The sequence below is a fragment of the Uloborus diversus genome, chromosome 6 (genome assembly GCF_026930045.1).
Source record: "Uloborus diversus isolate 005 chromosome 6, Udiv.v.3.1, whole genome shotgun sequence".
NCBI lineage: Eukaryota > Metazoa > Arthropoda > Arachnida > Araneae > Uloboridae > Uloborus > Uloborus diversus.
Window position 1 is genome coordinate 83,955,610 of NC_072736.1, and position 25,887 is coordinate 83,981,496.

At 34.1% G+C, this 25,887-nt stretch overlaps 1 protein-coding gene across 2 annotated transcripts in view; it reads right to left on the reverse strand.

The window, feature by feature from the left end:
* The window catches only part of LOC129224570 (ras GTPase-activating protein nGAP-like), a 471,622-nt gene that overhangs the window by 277,267 nt on the left and 168,468 nt on the right, over window positions 1-25,887 (reverse strand). For both annotated transcript variants that reach the window (XM_054859047.1, XM_054859048.1), the window contains one exon: window positions 20,117-20,300. In XM_054859047.1, the coding sequence (XP_054715022.1) occupies window positions 20,117-20,300 (184 nt within the window). The remainder of the gene's footprint in view (window positions 1-20,116; window positions 20,301-25,887) is intronic.

Below are 25,887 nucleotides of genomic sequence, written 5' to 3' on the forward strand. Positions count from 1 at the left end.
AAAGTGTACTATTTTGATTTTTTATATCTATAATTTTTGAAATTTTGAATTCAGAAACAATACTTAAGTAGCATAATATTTAAAAAAATTCTAATTGCTTCCTCCCTCCCATTTTTTACGATGCTAACTTTTAAATCCAAAACACAAAGCCTGAAAATACGCTTGACTAAAATTTTGAGGAGCATTTCCAATTTTTAAGGCGCGAAAAAAGCTTTCTCAAGTGCTAAAAATATTTCTGCACATATGAATGCAAATAGTATATTAGTTATTCGGTCAAAATTTGGACCAAATTTGACTGTTATGTATCACAAACAATAGCAATAGCTGGACATCAATCATTTAAAAAGTGTTAGTATTTGAAGAAGACATGACATTAAATTCACTAGAGTAAACAAATATGAAACAGATGAACATTGCAAACAATACTTAAAAAGAGAAAAATACTTCTTTCTTTTTCCTTTCTTTCTTTTTCCCTGACATTTTACCCATACTTTTTATATTCCATCGAATTTGTTTAAAAAGAATATAAAATGATAAATTTAAATGAATTTTTTTTTCAATGAAATTCGTTGGGTACGCGTCTTCTTTCTTTCTCTTTTCTTCCTTTTTTCCCTAACATTTCCCCCCAGTTTTTTTTATAGTCTATAGACTATCGAGTTTCTTAAAAAAAACAACACAAAATGTTAAATTTAACAGAACTTTTTTCTTCAATAAAATTCGTTCCGTACGTCTCTTCTTTCTTTTTTTTTTTTCTCTTTCTTTTTCCCCTGACATTTCTTCCCATCTTTTCCTATTCCATCGAATTTCTTTAAAAAGAACATAAAGTGGCAAATTTAATAGAATTTTTTTCCTTCAATAAAATCCATTGCGTACATGTCTGAAATCGAAGACAGCCTTTTTATGACTCACTGCATAAGTAAGATCCGAAGGTATTGTTTTATTCCGAGATTGATTCAGATTCCTTTTTTTAATTCGGTAGCGTAGAAACTATCAAGCACCTGTTGTTTGTGCTCGCAAACGATAGTAACTTTCGACCGAACCAACACAATGAAGAATCAAAATGAAAGAAAAACCAAACGCTTGTCTCTTGTCCATTGTCTTTCGAATACCTTATCGATGCTATTGAGCAATAAGTGTGTGATCTAGGGTTAAAGAATGTTATTTAGACTGAACCTGATTTTTGAATATGGTAGTTAGGCTCATTAGAGAAACGTTTACAATGAACAGCGTCATTTATTATTATTATTGAACTGAAAGATATAAAAGTTTTGTGAAAGCAGATGCAAGTGTTATATTTTTGGATGTTAACAATACCAATAATTAATCCATGAAAGTAAAAGCGTTTCAAGAACGGAAGTGAAATGAAAACTGATTCATAAGTTCAGTATGTTTGCGTGACTTGAAGTTAGCGGAATAAAAAAGGGATCACTTTACGGCGGTTTAGTATGAGAACTTGACTGTGAATGCCCCTTTAAACTGGCTAATTGTTGGCTGTATTGAGCTAATATTGGGTGAGAGTGGGAGGGAAGGAGCTAAAGCTTTCCACCTCTCTCCCTATGTACACCCATGACATACACATAGGTGCACATACAGCTATAGATGGATATAAAAAAACAACCAAAAATACGAAAAATATAATGAAAAGGTTTGTGTCTAGTAGTTTGTGTCAAGTGGTGTCAAAAAAGGACAAGTAATATAATGATGATTTAATATCCTTGCCAAAGAAAACCAATAAAAGTTGTTTTAAAAAATGTAATAGAGGGCGACAGGGACGGGGGATTTCTTTTTTCTACAAGTGGAATGGAATAGAAATGGCCAAGGAATTTGAACCCATCATATTATGAATGGTGATTTTCTAGAATAGATAGTATGAGGCATATCCATTAAAAAAAGGTGATTAGGATGCGGTATTAAAAAGAGAAAAGATTTTATGACCGACATCCAACAGTATAATTATCATAAAGATTATTTACAGCGTAAAACGTTATGAATTTTTATTTCTTAACAATCTTGAATGATAGGAATTAGCAATCTGGAAAGTTTGTATAAAGATAAAGCTGTTCAAGTTTATATATAGTACATAGGCGCTTCTTCCTGAAAAGACATAATTTCACAGAAAAAAAAAACTTTTTTTAATGTAAAGTCTGCTTGAGTGAAGCCCTGAAAAAAAATATGAATACAATCAAACTGCAGAAGAATTGTAGTTATGACAACAAAATATTCGCTCTCTAAATAAATATTGAAAACAACCGTCGTCATGGTAATTTGAAAAATTAGAGCAACTTCAACTTCGATCAAGTGAGAATAAAAAGCAATTTGTGATTGCTCAATGATACAGTTTATCCTTGATTAGATATCATGCGAAACAAAACTTAATGCTGTTCCATTAAATTTTAATCTACTTGAATGAACCGAAAGTTAATCCATTAATTTGCAGCTACAAAACTCGTTCAGTGCACAGTTATGAAATCAAGTTTCTCATAAAAACGTGCAACCTTGCAATAGAAATTTCCCCCAGAAGGTATGAAAAATTCTAATGCGTCAAATTCCACAGGAAACTATAATCCAACAACAATAAAAGTGCAATGGAGTTAAAAGAATCTTCTGTATTCCGCCATTTTCTTGATTCACCTAACTGTGGTACTTTAATCCAAGGAAATAATGACAACAATTCAAATGTTAATGACTTTTTAATGGTGTTGCTCTGCGAAGGTGCCGAGGCTTAGTGAAAGCGCCAACTTTGAAACAACGTATTTCTATAGAAATTGTCGCTAAATAGGAATAGCAGGTAAAAACGCAAAAATTCTTAAAAGTATTTTGGGAATCCTGACAGCCAAATTATTACCTTATACTCAGTCCTTAAGTTAAGTATTTGAATCATGCTGAAACGCAGTTGTTGATAAATTCTGTGTAACATTAGTAAGGTAATGAAGCCAATTCAGAAATTCTAGACTTTGTAAACACTTTTTATAAATCTTATGGGCCATTCCACGGAAAAGTCGCCATTTTGTCAAGCACGTGTAACAGCAACTATATTTCCTTTAAAAAAATTAAAAAAAAAAAACTGTCATGAAAAATCCCCCCCCCCCCCTTTTTTTTTGCTTATACATTCACACATAAGTTTGTGATTTCTAAAGGAAACAATTTTGTTCATTACCCCTTTTAAAATTATTAGTCTTAATTAAATATATTAGCTCTCACGAAAGTAAATTGATAGTCGTTTTTCCGTGAAAGGGTCCTTATGCACAATGCTTTATAATTACTGAATACAATTAGGCGTAACAGAGAATTTTTCTAACTAAATATAATTATATTCTTCATGAAACCTACAATCATTCTCTTACGGGTCATTAGACATTTCGCTCAATTAGGCTAGGGGTTCCCTAACTTTTCTGTTTCGTAGACCACCAAACTATTTTCTTAATTTTCATAGGTTCTTTCCCAGGGCTCGCTCAATTTCAAATGGAAGTCAGGTATGTGAGTACGGTATTGCACAGCTCACCTAGCTGGGATGCAACACATGCTCGAAAACGCGAAACAACCGGTAACATCAAAAGCAACGATAAGATGGAACGTACTGGTAAAGGATGTGTTATCTTGACTAATAATAAAGCTGAAAGTCTCTCTGCCCGGATCTCTGTCTGTCAGGATCTTTGTGATGTGCATAGCTCCTAGACCGTTCGGCCGATTTTCATGAAATTTGGCGCAAAGTTGAGTTTGTAGCATGGGGGGCTAAACCTCGAAGCGATTTTTTGAAAATTCGATATGGTTCTATTCCAATTTTAAGAACAAAATTATCATAAGATGGACGAGTAAATTACGAAATTATCATAACGTGGAACCGTAACATGGGCACAAGCGAATTGGCGAGATACGAAATTATCATAACGTGGAACCGTAACATGGGTACAAGCCAATTGGCTAAAAAATTCACCACACATTATTTGTAAATATACAGGCGAACCAAAGACCTTTTAATTTTTCTATTACGGGCAAAGCCGTGCGGGTACCACTAGTTAGAAATATACCCTTAAAAATATAGCTTGGGGCGACTTTCTTAAAACGAAAAAAAAAAAAAAAAATAGCGTACTGTTGGCTTTTTTTTTTTTTTTTTTTTTTTTTGAGATAAAAATAATTAAAAAAAAAAAAAATTCAAAACTCCACCTTTATATAATTGAAAGGCTCGGGACAAGAATGTGATATGCCCCATGATGTGAATTTTTTAGTTCGCTAATTTCCAACTTTTTTAAAATGCTACAAATAGGGGAGGGTGGCCCAAAGTGGGTAAGTTTTCGAAGAACGCTCGAAAATTGTAGTTTTTGAATTTTATCGCAACAATTTCGGTTTTATTTCCTAGCAAGGTTCTTGAACTTCAAAACAAAAAGTGATTTTTGTATTATTTCAAATACAATATTTATTTATTATCAAACTTTACAAACATTTGAAAAACCCGCTTTGCCCTACCAGGGAGCCCAAAGCGGATAAACTTAACTAATTGTGATTTGGTACATTTGCCAATCAAGTATGAAGTAATAAATGGTTAAAATAATTGACTAGCTACCAGCCATTATAAAAAAAATATGTAAAAAAGTTTCACTTATCCAATTTTAAGGCAGCACATTTGTTTATAGAACATCAAGAAATAAATGATTAAATTAATATACTAATTAATTGTCATCCTAAAAAATAATTTTTTAAAGTTATACTTATCCTATTGAAATAGAAAATCTAAGTCAGCACACGAGTCAAGAAATAATAAATAAATACATAATAAAATCCTATACCCGCTTTGCCCGACCCGCTATGCCCGAAGGCACGTTTTTTATTTCAATAATTATAACCTTAAATTTAAAAAAGAAACAGACGAAATGACTATCATAGTTTGTAGGTGGATGGTGTCAGAATAACGTAATATTACTGGCAATCAAAAAAAGAAGCTCGTCTTCGACTAATCACAAGTTATAAAACTTCATTTCTTTTTAGAAATGTATCATTTTTTAAATTTTAAGCCTGGTTGCGCCATGCCGCTTCACTACTGCTTCGCTGGGATTGATTAAAACTCGGGGGTGTTCATATAAACACGACATACGTATGCATCGCCGCTTACATACCAAGGGGGGGGATCATGCAAAGGCGTACCCACTTTGGGCGACCTACCCGCTTTGGGCCACCCTCCCCTATATTTGTAGTTATTATACATTCTATACCCTGCACTACTAAAACCATATATGTTTTTTCTCCAGCTGATATAATAAATTGTCATGTTTATTTCAACTATCAAAGCAGCACTTAGATCAAAAAACTCACTTTTTCAAAAGTGTAGCTTAGCACGTTCTTGCCCCGGCCTTTCAATGCTTCAATAATAATTTCATTTTTCAAATGAACTTAAAAATAAATAAATAATAAATAAAATAGTAATGTTAATTTTTTTCAGCCAAAAAAAAAAAAAAAAGGTAATAAAAAGCATTTTTCAGAATAGTTTCGAATTTTTTTTCTTGGGGGGGGGGGGGAACTTATCCTAAAAACACATCTCTTAAAAACGGCCCTGAATACTTGATTACTAAAACGATGCGTTTAAAGTGGAAGATCAGTTTCGCTTTCTAACTCAAATTGAGGTGGTAAAGACGAGAAAAAATTGTCCTCTGATATGAAATGAAAGGGGAAAAGATATGACAGACCAGTCTCATTGATTGATTAGATCTTGATTGATTACGACAATCAATAAATTTCTCCCTGTGATTTTTATCAATTCAAAGCTGGGATTCAGCAGGATTAGAAAGTGGTTTTAGCACCATCGACCATGTTCATGCAGTTCTAGACTGAAAGAAATAATGAATGAGCCATTTCGCAGTGTGGCTTTCGGGAGCTATGAAAAAAAGCTTGACTTGGAATCAACATTTGCAGTTATGACTGCATTAAAAATATCCAATATCGATTTGTTGAAAATATTTATAAAGAAGCCACACTATAAAAATAATCGAAAAAACCAATAAATAGGAAGTCATTGAATAGAATGCTAGAAAACCATTTGAATTTTCCCTAATTTAATTTGCTAAATATTCGGAGTACACAAGAAATATAGTAGTTACATACACCTCACCTTACCACTTTTGTTTAAAAAAAAATTGAAAATAAATAAATAAATAGAAGAAAGTCGGTGAATAGAAGAATGGAAAAACCATTTGATATCTTCCTAATTTATTGTGCTAAATTTGCGGAGTGCGCAAGAAATACAGTGTTGTGGTCACATACACCTGACCTTACCACTTTCGTTATATATATATATATATATATATATAAATCAATGAATAAAAAAATAGAAAACCCGTTTTCAATCTTTCTAATTTAATTTTATAAATTTGTGGAGAGCACAAGAACTACAATGCTGGGGTTACATGTTACATACACCTTACCTCACCACTTTCCTAAAAAAAAAAAACACTAATAAATATAGTCAATGAATAGAATAATAAAAAAACAAACAAATGGAATCTTCTTAATTTAATTTGATGAATTTGTGGAGTGCACAAGAAATATAAAGTTGGGATAACAAATACCTTACCTCACCAATTTTGTTACAAAAAAAAAATCTTCTCACCATTTTAGAATTAAACAGAATGGACTTGAATTTCTGAACATTTTCAAGAGATCCCGCGCAATTCGGACATTTGTTTAGGAGTCAGTGTAATTCGGACATTGAGTCAGTGTCATAGAAGTGCAATTCGATCTCCCCGTTCATTTACCAGACTCCGTGTTACTGTAGGCTGAGCAAAACAAAAGAAAAGAAGAGACGAAAGAGAGAGAGAGAGAGGGAGAGAAAGAACAATATTCCCTGCACTGAAACTTTCCACAAGAATATTTCAGAATGTACCAAGTTCGTAGACGTCCACAAAAGTTCTACTCCAAAATCTATTTTGCGAAGTTAATTAAGGTAAATGATTTATTTCAAAATTACGCCAAGATGTAGCTAATTGACAATTAACCTTCTTCGGGTAATGGATGTGCAATTAGAAAGTCGCAGTAATTATGGATGGAAAGTTTTTGACTTCTGCTGTATTGAAATACATTCTTCCCTAACCACGATTCCTTAATCCAGTATTATTTAAAAGTAAAAAACTTATGTCAAATTGTTATTGTACAGAAAATATAATCAAACATTTTTTTTCTCAAAAAACGTACCGTATCCTTCATTTTGATAACTTCAAATAATATACAGTATAACTTCGATTTAACGATTTATTCATTTTATTGATACATTTCACTAGTCCGGATTTGATAGCATTGAATATCTATGCTCCTAGATTTAACTATATATCCTTGATTGAACGATATTTTTTTTTCCAGTCCCTTGACAATCATTAAATTGGGGTTATACCGTAGGCCAAACAGTGGCATAGCGGGTATTTTTTCATATGAAAATTTTCGAAATTAAATGCCAAAAAGCGCAATTTTAGGTCCTTGAATGTGTATTTATGGATGTAAATTTTTTTGCTTCATGAGGGGGGGGGGAGAGGGGAGACCTCCTATTTCATCCTTGGGTACGACATTGAGTTCAAGCCTCCAATCACCTATTTGCTTTGGACGGATGCGTCGACTTGGGGGAAAAGAAAGTTACGATGGTCTTTCAAAAAAGCGTGAATGAAAAAAAATTACGGGCTTGAACTACTGATAACATTCATTTTTGTACGAATTGAAAATCAAATTTTAATCAGTGGTTTATATCAAATAGTCTAAAACACACGATATAAGGAAGCACCATCGATGAACATTTTAGCGTTTTTGATACTAACCGTAAGCGCAACAACGCTTGATCCAGGAGTATTGAGTAGAAAAAGGATCTAACATGGAGCACATAACGATCACAACTGATTTAACGTGCACCAATGACCAATAATTCGTAATCGGCACGTCTTCAAACGCGCCGGTACCGAACCAACCGCCCTTCGGCTACAGTCTGGTGCCTAACCGATCAGGCTATCTGTAGAGCCAGCTGGTGAGTATTACAGCCTAGGCGAGGGAGGTATTTAAAGGAAAAAATGATGCCGGGGTGACGACTGATGCTATCGTTGAGTTCTACGCTATTGGTAATGGGGGTACATAAAGAAGGTCATTAATGTGCCCCCAAAGCACGGACAGACCAGATGAACATCAAGCGTATTATAACACACCCAGAAAACTGCTTTTCTTGTTCTGTCGCCATTTAAAAAATACTGCACTCGTATTACCAAAAGCCGTAGACAGTAGCTTAAGTAATAGCACGTCCGCCATCTTGGGGATAAATGCCACTTTTTTCAGTTGTCTGCTATAATGAAGTAGCATGTTTTGTTTCTTGATTGTGGATTAACATACAGCTAATAAGGAACCACAATCCAGGAGTAAAACACCCTACTTTACCACAGACAAAGGAAGAAAGTGGTGGACGTGTCGCTACTTTATTCTACGATTCAGGGCTTCAGTTACTTGTAGTGTTGTACCTATGCTCTTGATGTTTAACAAATAGTGTAGGGTGTAAAGTACCTGTAATTGGAGTACTGAACTTTACTTGGTGTAAAACTAAAGAGTTTCGCCATGTCGCGCCGTCACACTACCTAAGTCTCCACTATTCGTTAACGCTATTAATGATCATGGATATCCTTGTGCGCATAAATTAATTGAAGATATTGCATAAACGTTTATTTGTTTGTTGAGACTCTTCCTTATTTTTAGAACTTTTCAGTTCACTATCAATTACTGAAGTAACAGTGGGCTCATTTGAAAAAAATGTTCTCATTTACGTTTATTTGAAAATTCGGATTGTTTTCCAATCATCAAGGAACCAGTATTGCACGCTCTATAAAATATGCACAGTGGTTTCATTGAGCAGCAAATAAAAGAAAATAAATTATGCATTATTAAATAAGTGCCCAAGGCTGTGGACTAATATCGGCTTCGAGCAGATCAGCGGGATCCTCTGACATCCACGAGAGCAAATCGTTTCTCCATTTTAAAACCCGCACCTCGGGACATAAAATCGTCATTCAAACGGAATAAAACTCAACCACAACGGAGATGAAACAAATCACTGACCATTTAGGCGAAGCGTAACGGACGAAGGGGCATATTCCTTTTTGCAAAGGAATGGCGATATTTATCTTGTTCAAGACATGTACGATTGCCCCTATGTGGCTTTCTTTTTCCTGCCTCCGGTATTGTTGCGTTATTTTTGAAACTTATCTGAAAGAAAGCTCTTTGTTTGGATAAAAGGAATGGTGAACAAATGAATGGTCATAAATAGAGGATCATGTTCGTTATATTCTATTCTGCATGGATGTGAAACGAAAGATTCAATTTTTTTTTTTTTTGAAGTAGTAGGTCATATTTGTTATAAAATGCGTTTCATATCATTGCTTGTGAGGTTGAGTGTTAAAACTTGGATACTTTTCTTGCTCCAGTGATGTGACATAATTAAGGCTTCTGCGATTGCGATTGGCTACCGGTGGTCTACGAATAGACAATTTGAAAGGAAGCAGCGAAATTTGAAATTTGATTGAAATATGACCATGTTAAATATTCTTCAAATCTAACTAAGAAGTATTCTAAATTCTGCTTTAAAAGAAAAATAATGCCAAAAAAAAGGCAAGAAATAAAAATTAAAAACTTTGATCCAGTTGTATTTTTTCGAGCTTATTGTTGTTTCAAATGCTGAAGAGTCACTCTTCGGCTTTAATTCCTACTCCGCAAAGCGAAAGGAGCTTGTGTCTCCCAAATCGAATTAGCACCTTAGAGCAGGAATTACTAACTGGAGAGAGCTAGTCTAATCATTACCATTGGCTTAGAAAACGCTGAAGCAAAGATTTCAGGTCACGTGATTCAACTACGACGAATGGACGACACGTTTTGCATAAAACTAATGAAAGAAACCCGATCTTTTCCGATACTTTACTTCAAACGCTATCAGGTGACTTAGGATTTTTGCTTCAAGAATAAAAGTCTTTACTGTCTCCACTTTTTATTTGTTCTCAATGATTAGCACAAGCAACAATAATAACAAAGTAACAGAGACGGCATTTTGTTCCCAGGACGATGACGAAGTGTTCCATTCATTCAAGTGGTAACCTCCGTCGTCCCTCTTTGCAGTTACATAGGTGCAGAGTTTCGGGAGACATCACCTCCCATTCAACCCTATGGCAAAATTATGGAAGTGGTGCTGACATCTGTCGAACCCGACACAGACTCTTCCCAATTCGTGTGCCTGACCTTTCTAGAGAGCCTCTTTTCGGACTTAACTCATACTTCGCAGAGGGGGAGGAGCTTGGATCCTCCAAGTGGCATTAAATTAGCAACAGCAACAATAACAAAGAGACAGAGAATGACATTTCGTTCCTAAATATGGGCTGTGACGAGAATTTAATCTGGAGCGGATGACAACTAATAAGTTCCAAGTACTAGAGACGAATTCCTACCAATTCGTGTGCCTCACCTTCTGAGGAGCCTCCCTTCGGACTTAACTCTTACTTCGCACTTCACAGAGTGAGAGGAGCTTGGGTCCTCCAAGTGGCATTAGCAACAGCAACAATAACAAAGAGACAGAGATAACATTTTGTTGCTAAATTTGGGTTGTGACGAGAATTCAATGTGGAACGGATGATAAAAAACTAAGTTCTTAAGTTCTCAATTTTTATTCCTATGAAAGGCACTTCACCGAACTTCAACTCCTTAAAGTGAGCAATGGCCTAAAAAAGCAACGAATTACACAAATTCATAGACACAAGACATTGTGTCAAATTTGTTTCTCGGTCACATCTATTGCAGTACAGAACAAATCAAAAACCACATTAATGGAACTTCCACGGAATAGGCAATGGATTTTGTGCAAACGAAAAAATTGATTAAAACCACCCCAAAAAGACATACTCCATCAAGCAGAGCGATTGTTGATGTTTCTTTTTCTTTATTTCGTACTAAAATAAGCATAACAAAGCTGGCAACAGAGGTAACGCGGATTAGCAGAGGAGGAGGAAGTTGTTCTTTCCTAATCTCGAACACGACGACAAGAATAATAAATAGATTTTTTGATGGGAATGTGTAAGGTTGTTCTTTGTGGGTTTTTTTAACGCCGGATGGTGGATAATACAACACGAACGTGCGAGGTGGGAATGCTGTGTTGGCGAACTCGATTGCAGAATTTCAATGATTTCAGAATTTAAAAATAGAGGACCTTTGAATGGGTGATTTCATTCAGTATAGAGAAGAGTTGGATTACTCGGTTTTGGCGGCTTGTTGGAAATGTTTAAGATGCGAGACTCATCTTGATTTTGAATCCCTTGCACATTTGTTTTGTCCTTTTAAACTCTCGACAGAAACCAGTTTTAAACACACAAATAATACAAAATACAAGCGTTTTTTTTTTTTTTCCTTTTTTTTCCCTGGTCGGCAGGGATGAGTAAAGACAAATTTATTAGTCATTCTTTTTTTTTTTTTTTTTGAAAAAAAGGAGGAAGAAAATATAATTTTGAAATAAATTAGTTTTTAAACTGCCGCTAAATATTATCCCTTTAAACCAAGTTTTTACAATTAATTAATGGCACGAACAATAATTGTAAAATTTAGTGCGAGCAGGATATTATTCCATTGTCAAGAGAAATATTTTTTAATAACTTAAAAATGATAGTGATACTTTCAGTCATAACCTGTAACAAAGACGAAATAATCTTTTTAAAATAATTAAATTTTAAAAGAAGGAGAAAAAAACCTTATTGTAAATTTAGCAAAAAGTTATCACTCTCAAACTGAAGCTAAGGCCCAGAACGACATGCAATATGTCAGATAGCCAATCTATCACGCTCTTATTGTAAGTATTGTACAGGGTATTTAAAAAGCATTGCACTGATAAAGAAAAAAAAGTCTGTTTACATTGATCTTACAAAATATTAGCAAAAACATCAGTGTTTTGTATTTTTTAAACTATTAATACAAAAACGTAAGTCTTTTTGTATTTTTGTTAAGAAAGAAGGGAAAAGGAAAAGAAGGGGTAAGAAAGTTAGGGTTCGGTAAAATTGGAATTTCATTTGCCAAATGTTGAATCCCCCCCCCCCCCCCCATTCCTGTATTTTAGTTGACTGCGCCCCTGCTACTAGTTAGAACCCAAGTGACCAAGTTTGATATCGATTTGAAGATACAAAAACACAATTAAAGCAAAAGAAGAAAAAAGTTAAGAACGAAATATTTTTAAATTGTAGCGATAAAAAAACAACAACAATGTAAGTGGCAACAAAAATTAGTTGCTTAATTTTATGAATTATCTGCCTGGAATCAAGAGCACATTACAATGACAAAAGGTGAAAATATTCAAAAATAAGTTGTTTAAAAAATGTTCCTTAAGTACTACTAGTATAAGGACTCTTATACTACTTTGTCATAGTATTAAAGTAAAAGGTTTATAAATCAGTATGAGACACAAATTATGTATTCAGATTGTCAACATAAACTATGAAATGTAACATTTTTTAGACAAGAATAAATGAAAGTAATTGCCTTTTTACGCATTAAAAGATTTTTTTAATTGTTAAATTATATTTAGTATTTTTTTTTATTATTTGAGAGAATTATGGCTGACAAATGTTCAATAAATAAATAAATAAATAACATTTAGGGATTAAAATGACTGATTTGTTAACAAAGTGAGATATGAACAAAGAATTTAGCTAAAATCCATATTTTATTCTGAAAACTTACGTCTTTCATTTTTCTTTCTTAATTTCTCTCTCATCACGCAATGAGCCAGATTTTACGGAAATAGTATTTTCAAGTTTGAAACATTTTCTAACGCAGTTAATAGCAACATAGAATTTTAAAATTTATGCCTAAAAATGATAATATGAAACATATAAAATTGTTTTATGATTCCACACGTCACGAAATTGTTTTTTTTTTTTTTTTAGTAAAGCAAAGAACTAGGAGAAGGTCAAACCCTTCCTAAGGCCTAAGGCTTAAAAGGCCTAAGATCGTATAAATGTGAGTAATGCAAAATCTCTTAATTCCTAATTGTATTTATTTCAAACATTAGTAATTTTTAAAACCAAAAATACTTACAGTTATCCTGCATACTTATTTAAAAAATAATTGGTGTTATAATCTATACTAATATTATAAAGAGAGAGAGCGGATTTTTGTGTGTTTATGTGTTCGAGGTAATCTCCGAAACCACTGCACCTATTTGAAAAATTCCTTCACTGTATGAAAGGTCCTTTCTTACTGAGTAACATAGGCTATAATTCGAAAAAAAATCCGATAAATAGTTTTTTTTTTTAATTCCAAAAGACCCAAATTTCACGTAAATTGCCTATTGTTGGTTATTAATGGGGAGAAAAATCACTTGCAAATATTAATATTATGTATCGTTGAAAAGGGTAGAATTTTTCACGTTCTAAACAATTTGTTTCAATGCTCTAACTTAATTACGGCGGGAGTAATTTGCGTTTTTAGCTCGAACTTTTTTAGGCTTAGCTGAAATTTAGGCACTACTTTCTTCATTAAATCTATCAATAAAAAGTGAAGGAACTGTCCCACAGTTTTCTTTTTGACACCATTGAAAAAAGCGACATTTTTTACTCCAGATCTCTCTCGATCATTGGTCGAAAAAAATTAGCTTCTATCTTCGAAGGAAAAAAGTTACAAGCGTTTTTAAATCAATTTCGAAATATGTCATTTTGGTTCAAGTTGTCAACCATTTTATTTTAACGTTTCCACGGTCACGCTTTTTGAATCCATTGTTATACATTTCCATATTTTCATTTAATTTCTCAAACTTATTTTATTTCTTGTTTCCATGGTTACGCTTTTAAAATCAATCTTTCGCATTTTAATTTCTTAAAAGTATTTTAATATCTGTCGTCATTGTTTGGAAGGGTAATTTTGCATGGTGTTTTTTTTTTCTTTTATTTAAGCTTGATTGTTGAATATATGTCACTTGACACAATTTTTACTCTCAAAGTAGACCGGACAAAGCCGGGCAACGCAGCTCTTAATATATAAATATTTGAAAGTTACTGTTCATGTGATTTTATAACGTTTTGTTTGTTCGGCGAAACATTTATTATTTCCAAAGAAAAAACATTCGCTTCACTCGCAAAAGGGCTGGGTTCCGGTAGCGTGGTCGCTTAGCGCGTTAGGCGCTGAGCAGTTCAGTCTAGGATTATTGTTTTAAGGCAACCGTTAATGTAACTTATTGTTTTGGCGATTTGTTTTGAAAGAAAAGAAATTTTTTACTTTTTTTTTATCCGAGTGAAATGTACGACATTTTCTTTTCTTTCTTTTTTTGTTTTCTGACGACAATTTTTGAATGTTCCACGGGATTTTTTTTTTTCCATTAGACGGATCGATTATGACAGCGTGGTTGCGGGGCAAGTTTTGCGATAAACAAGAGTTGCGGAATTATTTTTACATATAAAAGATATTATTTGATGGTTTTTTTTTTTGGCGAAATATTTTAAACTGCAGTAAAAACCGCTTCACTCGCTAAATACAGTTTTAAAGCAACTGTAAATCTAACTTAATGATTTGACGAAAAGTTTTAAATTCCAAAGAAACTTAAATAGTTTTTTTTTAAAGGTGTGTACGCATTTTATACAAAGAAAAATGATCATTTCACATTAGAGGGGGAGGGGGCGTCAATTTTTTTATTCAACGGACTTCCGTTAAATTTTTAGCACGGGCATCGCTGTGCGGATACTGCTAGTAAATAATAAATAAGTTTATGTCTTAGCCAATACTGTAATGTAATTTGGAACTATTGTAATTACACCGGTGAACTTTGAGTAGTGCCAGTGAACAGAGCAGTAGTGATAAAGCAACGAGCACAAAACTACTACTTTTTTGCTCTTCCTTCATATCTATCGTTTCATATTATTCACTGTTTTGTATTCGCAATAACTCCTCCAAGACTGGTAGTATGAGGAATCAACAATCTTAATAGTATAACACATGGTGTAATAATTACGTAAAATAAATCGAAATAATCTTTCTAATGATTTTGGTGATATCAAAAAGATTTTCTTTCTAATTTTGGGAAAAGTCAGGTGTTAAACATTAATTTTCCAGAATGTGTTTTCACAGACGGCTTGAATTTCTGTGCTCCCCTCCCCCCACGATCGATATGTCTATGGGTATAATAATGAGATAAAACAAATGGTAAAAAAGTGTTCTTGATATGATTTTCGTTCTGATTTCGGAGAAACTCAGGTGCCAAAGATTAAGTGTCTAGCAAGTTGGAGAGAGGGGAGAGGAGCACATGCTTCCCTGTGTTCCCCTCCTCCCCGACGCTACACTTATGGCTTTAAAGACAAACATTTTGACTGTAGTGATTGTAAAAAAAGGCCATATCAAAGCAGAACTAAGATACAGTTGAACTCTCTTAATTATGATCACGTTTAATACGACATCACGGATAAAACGAACATTTTGTTCGTTAAGTTCGGTTTGCTATCTAATGACATTAAAAATTTCATGTATAATACGTACATTGAATCGAAAGTCTCGTCCAAGACGAACAAAAATTCTGACCTTTTTACTTGTTGAATACTGTAATTTTCTTTTTAAAAAATTATTCGTCATTTTCTTAGGTAGTGGAAGTACTGTTGGGTATCAAGAAGAAAATATTGAACATGTTGAATAGAAAATAAAGCCCGTACATTTGTTTCCCTGTGGACATTTAAATTTAATCGGAGATCAAACAGTTCACCTTCAATTGTGGATTACAACCTATCCCGCGATTGTCGATTATCATTTTCCATTTTCAATATTTTCCAAAAACATTCATTTTTAAAAAATAAGTGATTTTTTTCTGAATATACTAATAGTTAGATTACAATGTGTATATTAGTAGTAATATTTTTAAAATAAAGGTAAGCATTTCTTCGTTTTTTCACAGTATCATTCATTCACGGTTGTTACGAATAACAGCTAATACGAACAAATTCGTGGAATTTTAACATTTTGTATTAACCAAGTTTGACTATATTAAAATTTCATCAAACAAGGTTGATAGGGATAATTTGAGTGCCTATGTTTCCTAAAATTTAAAACCATGGTGAAACAGGAATAAAGAATGTCACTTAAGTACACATTGAAAATAAAGTAGAGACCGTGGTGGTCTGAAAAAATGAAAAATAATCCAGTTTAGAAAATATACTAGGAAAAATAGTTTTTTGCCCATGATGTCATAAAATATTAATTGTTTTAATAAATACTTTAAAAGTTAACAGTCGGATGCAGATTTACAAGTGTGCCGCTAATAGGTTAACACTAATCATCACCAACAGGCTGAAACACATTGCCGCCCATAAACTGAAAAAAATTATTGCATGTGCCACATTTCTTGCAAAAGTAAAATAAACGGCGAAATTGATTTTCTGGCCGTCGAAGATATTTCTGCATTAAAAAAACTTCCAGCAGGGGTGCCCACCTGGGGGAGGGGGGTCAGCGCAGACTGTGTGTGAGGAGGTGTTTTAAAGGATATTTTCTCATTTTTTTGAGGGGCACCTTGCTTTGGGGGGAGGTCTCCGAGATATTGAGGAGAGGGTGCGTCCTTGTCTTTGGGGGGGGGGGATGGGCACCCCTGCTTACAGTCTATGGAAATTTGTCACCATATTGCCTAGCTAGCCTATTTAGAAATCCGCCACTGTGTACAATAGATTTAAGGGAATATATGTACAGTGGGTCGAACTTGCTTATAATGAACCCTGATTTTACGAGAAACCGGATTTAGCTACTAAATCAGAAAAATTTGGTTTCTGCAACGTCAAATCTAAGGGAGCAGAACTCTCATTTAACGAGCAACCCCCCCCCCCCCCCCCTTTAAAACGAGCAATAGTTTCGTGATGCAATAAACTTTCTATTGGCTTCAGATTATCCTTTCTTGGAAAATGTTCTGTAACAATGACCTGAAGTCAACCGAAATTTAGTGCTGAGTTGTAAATCCTGAGAGAACAAGTGATCAGGGGCGCTCCAATGAGAGGTCATGGGAAGTCAATTTGACCACCCAAAAATTTCCTGATGTGACAAATTTTATCAGACGATTTGGCAAAATTATCATCATTCTGCAAAATTTGGAATTCCATTCGGCAAATTGAGAATCCCCCCCTCTGCCCTCTCAAAAATTTAAGTTCTGGGCGCCCTGCAAGTGATGGCGCCCTTCTTCAAAAATTTGTGACGCAAAGCAGATAAGCATTTGAAAATCATAAATATGTTCACAGCAATGCTATAGCTTCCAAGATATACTTCCGCGGACATTGCTCCTCAAACTTAAGCTGATGCAGATGAAAAAAATAATGAACGCGATGACGATAACGACGCATGCTAAGAATTTGAATGAACAACCCTCAATGGCTTTTGATCTGAAGAAAAATTTGGTTGCAAATGACGATGTTTTCCGAGCCATGGGTATTCCTCAAGAACAATAACACAAGAATTAGACAGTAGAACCGAGTTCAAAACAAATTTACCAACTTATTTTGTACTGCACAGAAAAAAACAACAACAATCATTTCAAAAAAGAAAGAAAAATAAAGCAAGTGTGCATGCTTTTTTATGATTTTTTTCACTAACCCGTCTTTTGCGTGTACTTGGTTTTTGGTTATAATGAGCAAATATCGCGGTCTCATAAGCTCATTGTAAGCAAGTTCGACTGTAGTATTTAACTTTCTCTTCTCTTGTCGTTTAGTTACTAACGTAGAACATAGATGGCAGCACAAGATCTTATAAAAAAACATCTTTTTCTCAACTTTACTGTAATTTTTCGTATTTTAAAAAAGTTGTCTCAAAGATAAATTTTTGTGAAAGCATGGCGAAAAATACTGACATCGTATGGACTCGAAGTTTTCCACTACATATGTCATGAAATGAAAATAAGAATTTAAAGCATTTTTCTCCAGATACCTTAAGTTTCCAGTCCAAATTCATTTTTTGTGGAATAATTTCTCTACAGAATATTTGAAAAATAAAAATATCATACCGAAGTAATGAGATTCAATAAACAATATTCAGCAAATCCTCTAGTATCTCTAGTCTTTTATTTGATGTATCCGAAAAAAAAAATTAGAAAGTTTCCCTTGAAGATGAAAAAAATTAAAGAAACCAAATTTTATACTTGTACATATTGAGTTAATATTCTAGTGTCCTATGTTCATTAAAGCAATATTCAAATCATTTAACTAATTAGATGCAATTTCGGATTGCATTTTAAAGATGCCTTCGCAATTATGATTCAAGAGTCTGCTACTTTCATTTGAGGTGTGCTGCTGCCATCTATCATCGAATTTTCCAACTAAATACAGTGGCTTTGTCATTTCGATTTCTCTAATGTTGATTACAATTCACAACTGAATCAGGTTATTAAAACCATACTTTCAAAAAAAAAACAGATGATCTTAATTTTAAGCACGATAGAACTTAAATATTCAAAAATAACAATAAATAGAATCAAACTATGTTTTAAAAATGCTCAAATACACTATAATGGAAATTAGTACCAATGTAGGAGGTGCAAATCGGACGGTTTTCTTAGTAAGCATGACTGCTAAATCACACACACACACACACACAAACAAAAGCACTAATTCAATAAAAATTATTGTGTAGAAGAACGCTAATCGGAAATAGTGGTTTTTAATTTTTGAAGTCTGCAACTCAAGAGAGTTTTAAAACTCAGACGATTCGTATGAGCGACATAGAAGAAAATTTCGTGACAGATACAACCCGGTGGTGGAATTAGAGGAATTAACTTCTCAAAAAATTAGTTTCAAGCTGCCGGTTTATTCTTTTTTATGTTACTGGACAAAAACGGACAATGTAAGAAACGGTATCACACCTCTCCGAGAAGAAAGTTTTGTTTGCATCACTGCCACAACATGCTCCTTAGGGAGGCTTTATGTGAGTTATATAACCTAAATCTTGATTAACCAACTTCCCTCCAATAAAATTTAAACCTATTTAAAATTGCCTAGAAATTACGAAGAAAGAAAAAAAAAGACTTTGAACGTTTTTAGAAATTACTCTAGTTATTGAAAAAGAATACAAATCTTGCATGTTATGTAAGGATACTGCGCATAAAGAGAGAATAACTTATATTTTTCGCTAATATGCGGTAAATATTGCAAGTTTATATGCTCGAATTTAAATATATTTTATAACAAGCATCTAGTAAAAAAAAAGCTTTTAAAAACGTTTTTAAATTAATAATTTGATTTGACAAAAACTTGTAATATTTGAAAAGTTTCTAATGCCCTAAATTCCACAGGTCTATGCTTGCTTAAATTCAGCGCTGAAATTAGTTTGTTAACATTAATAGCAAGATTAACTTCATTATCACTATTATTTTCCAATGTTTTTTGCAAAAATTAAAAAGCGCAATCGGCTGGCTTTATGACAGAGCGTGGCCCCACAAAATTTCGCTTACGCTTCTTACGCTTAAACGTCAGCACCATCTAATGGGGCCATGGGCAGAGGAAGTAATTTAAGAAATAATCTTAAAAAAAAAAAAGCAAATCTCATCAAAATAATTAATGATAATTATGATCACACTTTGTTCATTCCGAAGACATTTTTTTTCATCTGTAAATTCATCGATTTGGAACCCATATCAGTCATATTTTATGGAATACCTTTATCTGTTTTAAGGGATGGAACGGGGGATATTTCGATAACTGAGATTTTCATAGGGTCACCAAATTTTTGGGTAACAATCCTTTCATTCTGGCAATATCAGCAATTCGAGGCAACAAAACACTTGGCCAAGGGCGCCCATATGCAAAATTGTAAGGGGGGCTCAAATATTTTCCTCGTGGTTTAGCTGGATATTTTCTCCATAGAAACAGATTTCAGTACAGATTAGAGTCATTAAAATTTGACATTTTTAATAACTTATCCATTAATGGCTGGAGAAGAAATGTTTTTACATTTTTGCAAAGAAAAAAAGTACTAAAAGCAAGAAAGTTCCATTTTCAAAGGGGGGGGGGGGCTCGAGCCCCCCCCCCTTGCCCCCTTATATGGGCGCCCATGCACTTGGCGACAATTCACAAACTCGCCAAGAATCTCAGTCAACGAAACCATCTGGATTGAAGAAAAGTTGTTTTTCGCTCACCTATGGAAGAGAAGCGCAAGAGTCGCTCATCCCTGAGGGATGTGGTCTCGGAGAGCTCGCTGCTGTCCTCATCTTCTTCGGGGACGGAAGGGACTCCGATGTCGTACCCCCACCGCCGACGGAACGCCTGCCGCCCGCCATCCAGACGGACGCGGGGGAGCTCCAGAAAAAGGCGCTCACCAATCTGAAAATTGAAGAAAAATGAGTTTTACAAAACTTTCGTAAGGGTTGAGCATAAATGAGAAGGCAGTGAGAAGCAAAGGGACGTAAGTGAACATTTTCAGGTTTTGAGTAAAACGACTTTAAAGATAACATCCTAGGTAGGCTTTCATTGAAAAGTTTTCCGAAATCATGTTGTATACTTTCCACTCCAGGGTCTCCCTTACCCATTGAGCTGTAACACTAAGAGAGCGAACTAATCGGTCCGTTTTTTGCCCAAGCGCGTATGGCAAAAGAATCGCACTTTTAACATTTAAACTCAAGTTTTATCATGTAAAGCCTTTTCCCATGCATTTTTCAAATCCTTAATATGTTCAAATCGTTGTGGCAAAAGAAGCGGTTTTTTGCCATTAAACAAGATGTTTTATAATGCAATTGGTTTTGTCAAACCCGCTCGAAATTTAGACCGTGAGCCTCAGTGTAGAAGAATGGGAAGTTCTCTTTCCTCTTAGTGTTATAGCTCAATGCTCTTACCTACCACTATTTGTGGTTTAACCAGTTGGATGGAACCCTGAAGACAGCTCTAATTTTTTGATCCAAACCAAAACCTGACCGATCCCTGGTCCAGAACCTCCAGAGGTATCGTTTCCCTTGGAGGACTTCGTGACCACGAGCATATTTAACATCCCCCGTTCACCATTAATGAAGACCGGATCTTCGACAGGGTATGATCGAACCCAAGACCCTCCGGTCACAAGTCCGATGCCTTACCGATCAGTCCACCACGGCCTAGTCATGCTGTATAGCAGCACCTACCAGGGATACTAGTACTATCTTTGCCCCAAGACAGAGAAGTCCACCTACCATTTGTACTGGTTGTCTTCAAATTCTTAATTTTTAATTTTTGCTTTTCACTGCCTCAAATGATGCCACACATTTCTTCAACACTTTTGACCCTTATTAAGGGTGCTTCCTGAATGGGAGTTCACGGGAGGGGAGTCAGAAAATATGAGTGGACCAGTCATCTCTCCTTTTTTTACCAAATTGAGATTACTTTACTTTCCTGTTCAACTGATGCGGAGGACACACCTTATAGCCTGGAAAAAAAAAACTATCTCTTTTCACTAGTTACAGAAAATATTGAGCATGGAAATCTCTATTTAGTTCGCAAACCCGCCATATCCAAAAAGATGTCTTGTTCAATATACTTCACTGATAGAATATTCAACTACATTATAGAGGTTCACTTTAAAGGAGGTAATGAAAAATATAATTCTTAATTCCCAAAGTTGGCAGTCGGAGTATTATAAGAAAATATAATCATCAAAATCCTCATATGCAAAAGTAAGAAAATAAAAATAAAAACACAATAGGACCATTCCACCAAAAACGGTCATTTGTCCTGCACGTGACACTTCATACATTTTATTAAAATAATTTTTTTTAAAAGGGTAATGAACAACATTTTGTTGCTTAAGAAATCACAAAGGTATGTATGACTTCTTAAGCAAAATAATAATAATAATAATAATAATAATAATAATAATAAAAAGAAATTCGTCATTATCTTTTAAAATTAAATATAGGAACCGTCACTTGCGGGACAAAACGTCCACTTTCAATAGAATGGCCATTTAATTTTTTTTTCAACGGTTTAAATTATGATTTCTCAACAAATGAGACATGTTTCTTTTTTGTTGGAACCTTAACTTTCAAAATCTACTATTTGTTTCTTCACTGCTATTAATAGAGAAGAAATATTAAGTAACTAGAAAGTCGCCCGTCAAGATATGACGGTTCAAAATTGTTTCTACTCTTCTACATTTGAACGAAGCCATTGCCTGTTTGGTGATATTTTGATTTTGAAATCGTAACCCTAACTCCAGGGGATTAACCCTGAACTCCAGCATGTAGCGTTCATTGTTGATTATTTTTTTCGTTTCTTCATTCCCCTGAAACGACACAGTCTTACCAGTAAAACAGTTAAGTTACCGGATCGAGTTCAGCCTTGTCACAATAAAGCCTTTCCCTGCATGTTAACATTACCAAAACATATCAAATTATCATGCCGTGGCGCGAATTTCATTGATGAAACACGCGGGTTACTCGATCATCGGCTATTATTTATATGAGGATGCATAGCAAACTACAAGAGGTTAACTTTGGAAGTCCCGCACGTGACACATGGAAAAAAAAATTAAAGTTTAAGTAACAACGCTACTTATTAAAAACTAGAAAATCGCCCGTCATGGTCTGACGGGTGAAAATTGTTTCTACACTTGAACGAAGCAATGCCTGGTTTGGTGATATTTTGATGGTTGAAATTTTAACCCTAACACCGGTGGATTAATCCTAAACTCCAGTAGATAGCGTAAATTGTTTCGGTTCTTCGTTTTCCTAAAATGAAAGAAAAACCCTAACGCCAGTGGATTAACCCTAAACTCCAGTAGATAGCTTTAATAGTTTCGGTTTCTTCGTTTTCCTAAAATGAAAGACTTTCCAGTAAAATAGGATCGAGTTCAGCCTTGTAGCAATAAAGCCTTCCACTGCCTGTTAAACATTACAAAAACATATTATCAAATGATCATGCCGTGGCGCGAGTTTCATTGTTGAAACACGCGTGTTACTTTATCATAGGCTATTATTTATATGAAGATAATACTATGTCAGCCAAAACGTCAAGATTAAAAAATGTGCCCTCTTCGGTTCAAAATATTAAGATCTATAACAAAATACTGATGAAATTATAGAGTCGGAATGTCCCGCACGTGACAGTGGAATGCCCCAATATTAGGTATCTTTTTACTATAGTTTTACTTATGAAAGTTTGACGCCTTGCGAAGTTGAAATCCAATCAATTCATTGAGGGTTCAAGATAATGGGGTTGTTTCCTTCAGTCAAAAGTACAGTACTTTTTGTCACTGAAATTGATAGACTAAGCAAAAAAAAAAAAAAAAAAAAAAAAAACATGGACTCAGAAAATACTTTTATTTTCCCAACAGTTATTTTTTAATTACTTTTTTAAAATGTCCGTTTCTTCAAACAAGGCGTGATCTTTATGACGTCACAAATGATGCACTATGGCGCATCTTTCTACCGCATTTCCACGTTATGATTATCAAGAAGCCATTACAATTGCGCTCTACGCTTGCTATCAACCATATCGTTGCCAATACACGTGAGTAAAGATGCGAATTATATATTTTGGACGGTGAATGGCAACACTGAATGGCATTTCATCATTTGTGATGTCATCGGCAGAAGCGTTAAACGATGAAAGAGAACCGATTTAAGTAATTTTTTTAAATATTAAAGTTAAAGAAATTATTTTTAAAAAAATAGTCAGATTCTATGTTTTTGAAAATGCTCTTACAGAAAAAAATACTTTTAAGATTTTGGAAACGACCCCATTATTGTTTGCTCTGTAAAAGAAGAAAGTATCATAACAGTGGTTCTATTGCTGGTAAATGAAGCATATTCTGCAAAAGTGGGTACACAAACCAAAAGGAAAGTAAACATTAAGAAAGTGTTAGAATAGTTGTTTTTTTGGGAAGGGGGGGGGGAAGGATGGGCATGAAGAAATTCGTATGTGGCCCTAGCACTGATTATAATAATACAAAACAAGATTTCTGAATTTATAGATTCAGTTTAGCTTTTAAATTTCTTTCGTTAACTGATAATACTATACACTTGACTCCCGCTACAACGCGATCCGACTTACGCGAAATGGCTATAACGCGATTTTTCCCCCGGTAAAGAATTTTATTCCTAACGCGAATTCTTCACCCGCAACACGAAAATTTTCCGACGGGAACCGCGTTTTTTTTCGTGAATGGACCTTCATCCTTTTGGCATCACTGATAGGGGAAGTTCCCACACCGTACTAATTTAAACATCGCTAGTACAAATAACTACTCCTCATTTTCCATTTATTTTTTTCATTCTGTACGGGAAAGTTGATGAAATATAAATGACACCTAAGAGCCTATTTTATTTAAAGTTTGTGAAGATATAAGGAAAAAGAGAAAGTTTGTGACAATTAAAGAAAAGCTAAAGATTATGTGCTTGAACAACTATAAAATGCGTGAAAGGTAGTACGACAATTAGGTATGAGTGAATTTTCCATATCTACAATTAAAAAGCAAGAAAAGGAAATCCGTAAAAGTTCACCGAGTAGTTTCTTAGCATGAGTGAATTTTCCATACCTACAATTAAAAAGCAAGAAAAGGAAATCCGTAAAAGTTCACCGAGTAGTTTCTTAGCAAAATGCAAAAATTGTAAAAATGGAAGCTGATCTTTCATTGTGAATTTAAGAAATCAAGAAGAGGGGTGTTGCCATAGATGGAAACGCTATAAAAGAACTAGTGACGCAACTGTATTGTGTATTTAAAATTATATAAGAATAACGGTTTGATCACGCAGCATAAATCATCACCATCTGTAATTTTTTTAAATTACAAATATCATTACTGGACCTATTGTACAGTATATGTTCTTTGGTGCAACTATACTGCATTTCTGTTTCTTACTACATAATGTACTTACCGTAGTAGTTTATTTTACGTCTTTCTTTCCCAATTGATCATTGATTCTGTGCATCGTAGCAGTTTTTTATGTTAAATAAAACGTTTTTTTTTAAAATACAATAAATAAAAATTCAATTTTTTTATTTAAGAAACAGTAATGTATATTTAAGAAATGGTTTTTAACAGTTGAGGTGGTGTTTACAAGTGTCTTTAATCATATGGGTATATTTATAATAGTTTTTATACATACCATTTTCCACAACGCGAAAGTTCAACTTAAGCGAAGGGTTTTAGAACGCATCCCTCGCGTAAGTCGGGACTCGACTGTATTACAGTGGAAAAACTATCCATATCCATTTAAACTGTAGCATATATAATACATTTTAGTTCAAGTTTTCAATAAATAATTAAAAATATTTTCTTTTGTTGAAGTAACGGAAAGTATGTTTCAATGATTTTATCAAGAAACATCTCAACTCTAGTTTTTAGTAATTTTTTTGAATGAGATAACAGGTGTTATAATCCCGTACAGGTGGTAGAATCTTAGATAAACAGTCATATTTTATAACAAAAAATTGAAAAAAGCCAGCTAATTTATGAGGAGAATATTGAGCAGTTTAGTCGTTTGTCTTTCCCTTAAAATTAGTTTTGATGGAGAACACTCATCAAAATGTAACGTAATAGAACTTATCGATTTAATTCCGTTTGAACGTACTCGCACACAGCGTTGTACAAGTTCATGACCCATGAGCTGCAATTATTTACGCAAACACGAAGATAAAGCTATTTACGGAATAGCTATTTACCTATATTTACTGAAGTAATCAAAACAACGATATGATAGCATAAATCAAGATTCAGCTATGCACAGAGATATTCTAAGGCCAATATCTGACACAGTTAGAGAGATCTGGTTTACATGATGGTTGACGATTGGAAAGTTACTGAATTTATATACAGGGTGATTATAATTAAAGTTCCACTTTCAAAACGCTGTAAAAATAAAACTACTGGTCAGAATGACCTCAAATTTCAACGGAATATTATCGAAGAAGGGGGAAAACGTATGGCAAAAGAAAAATAAAT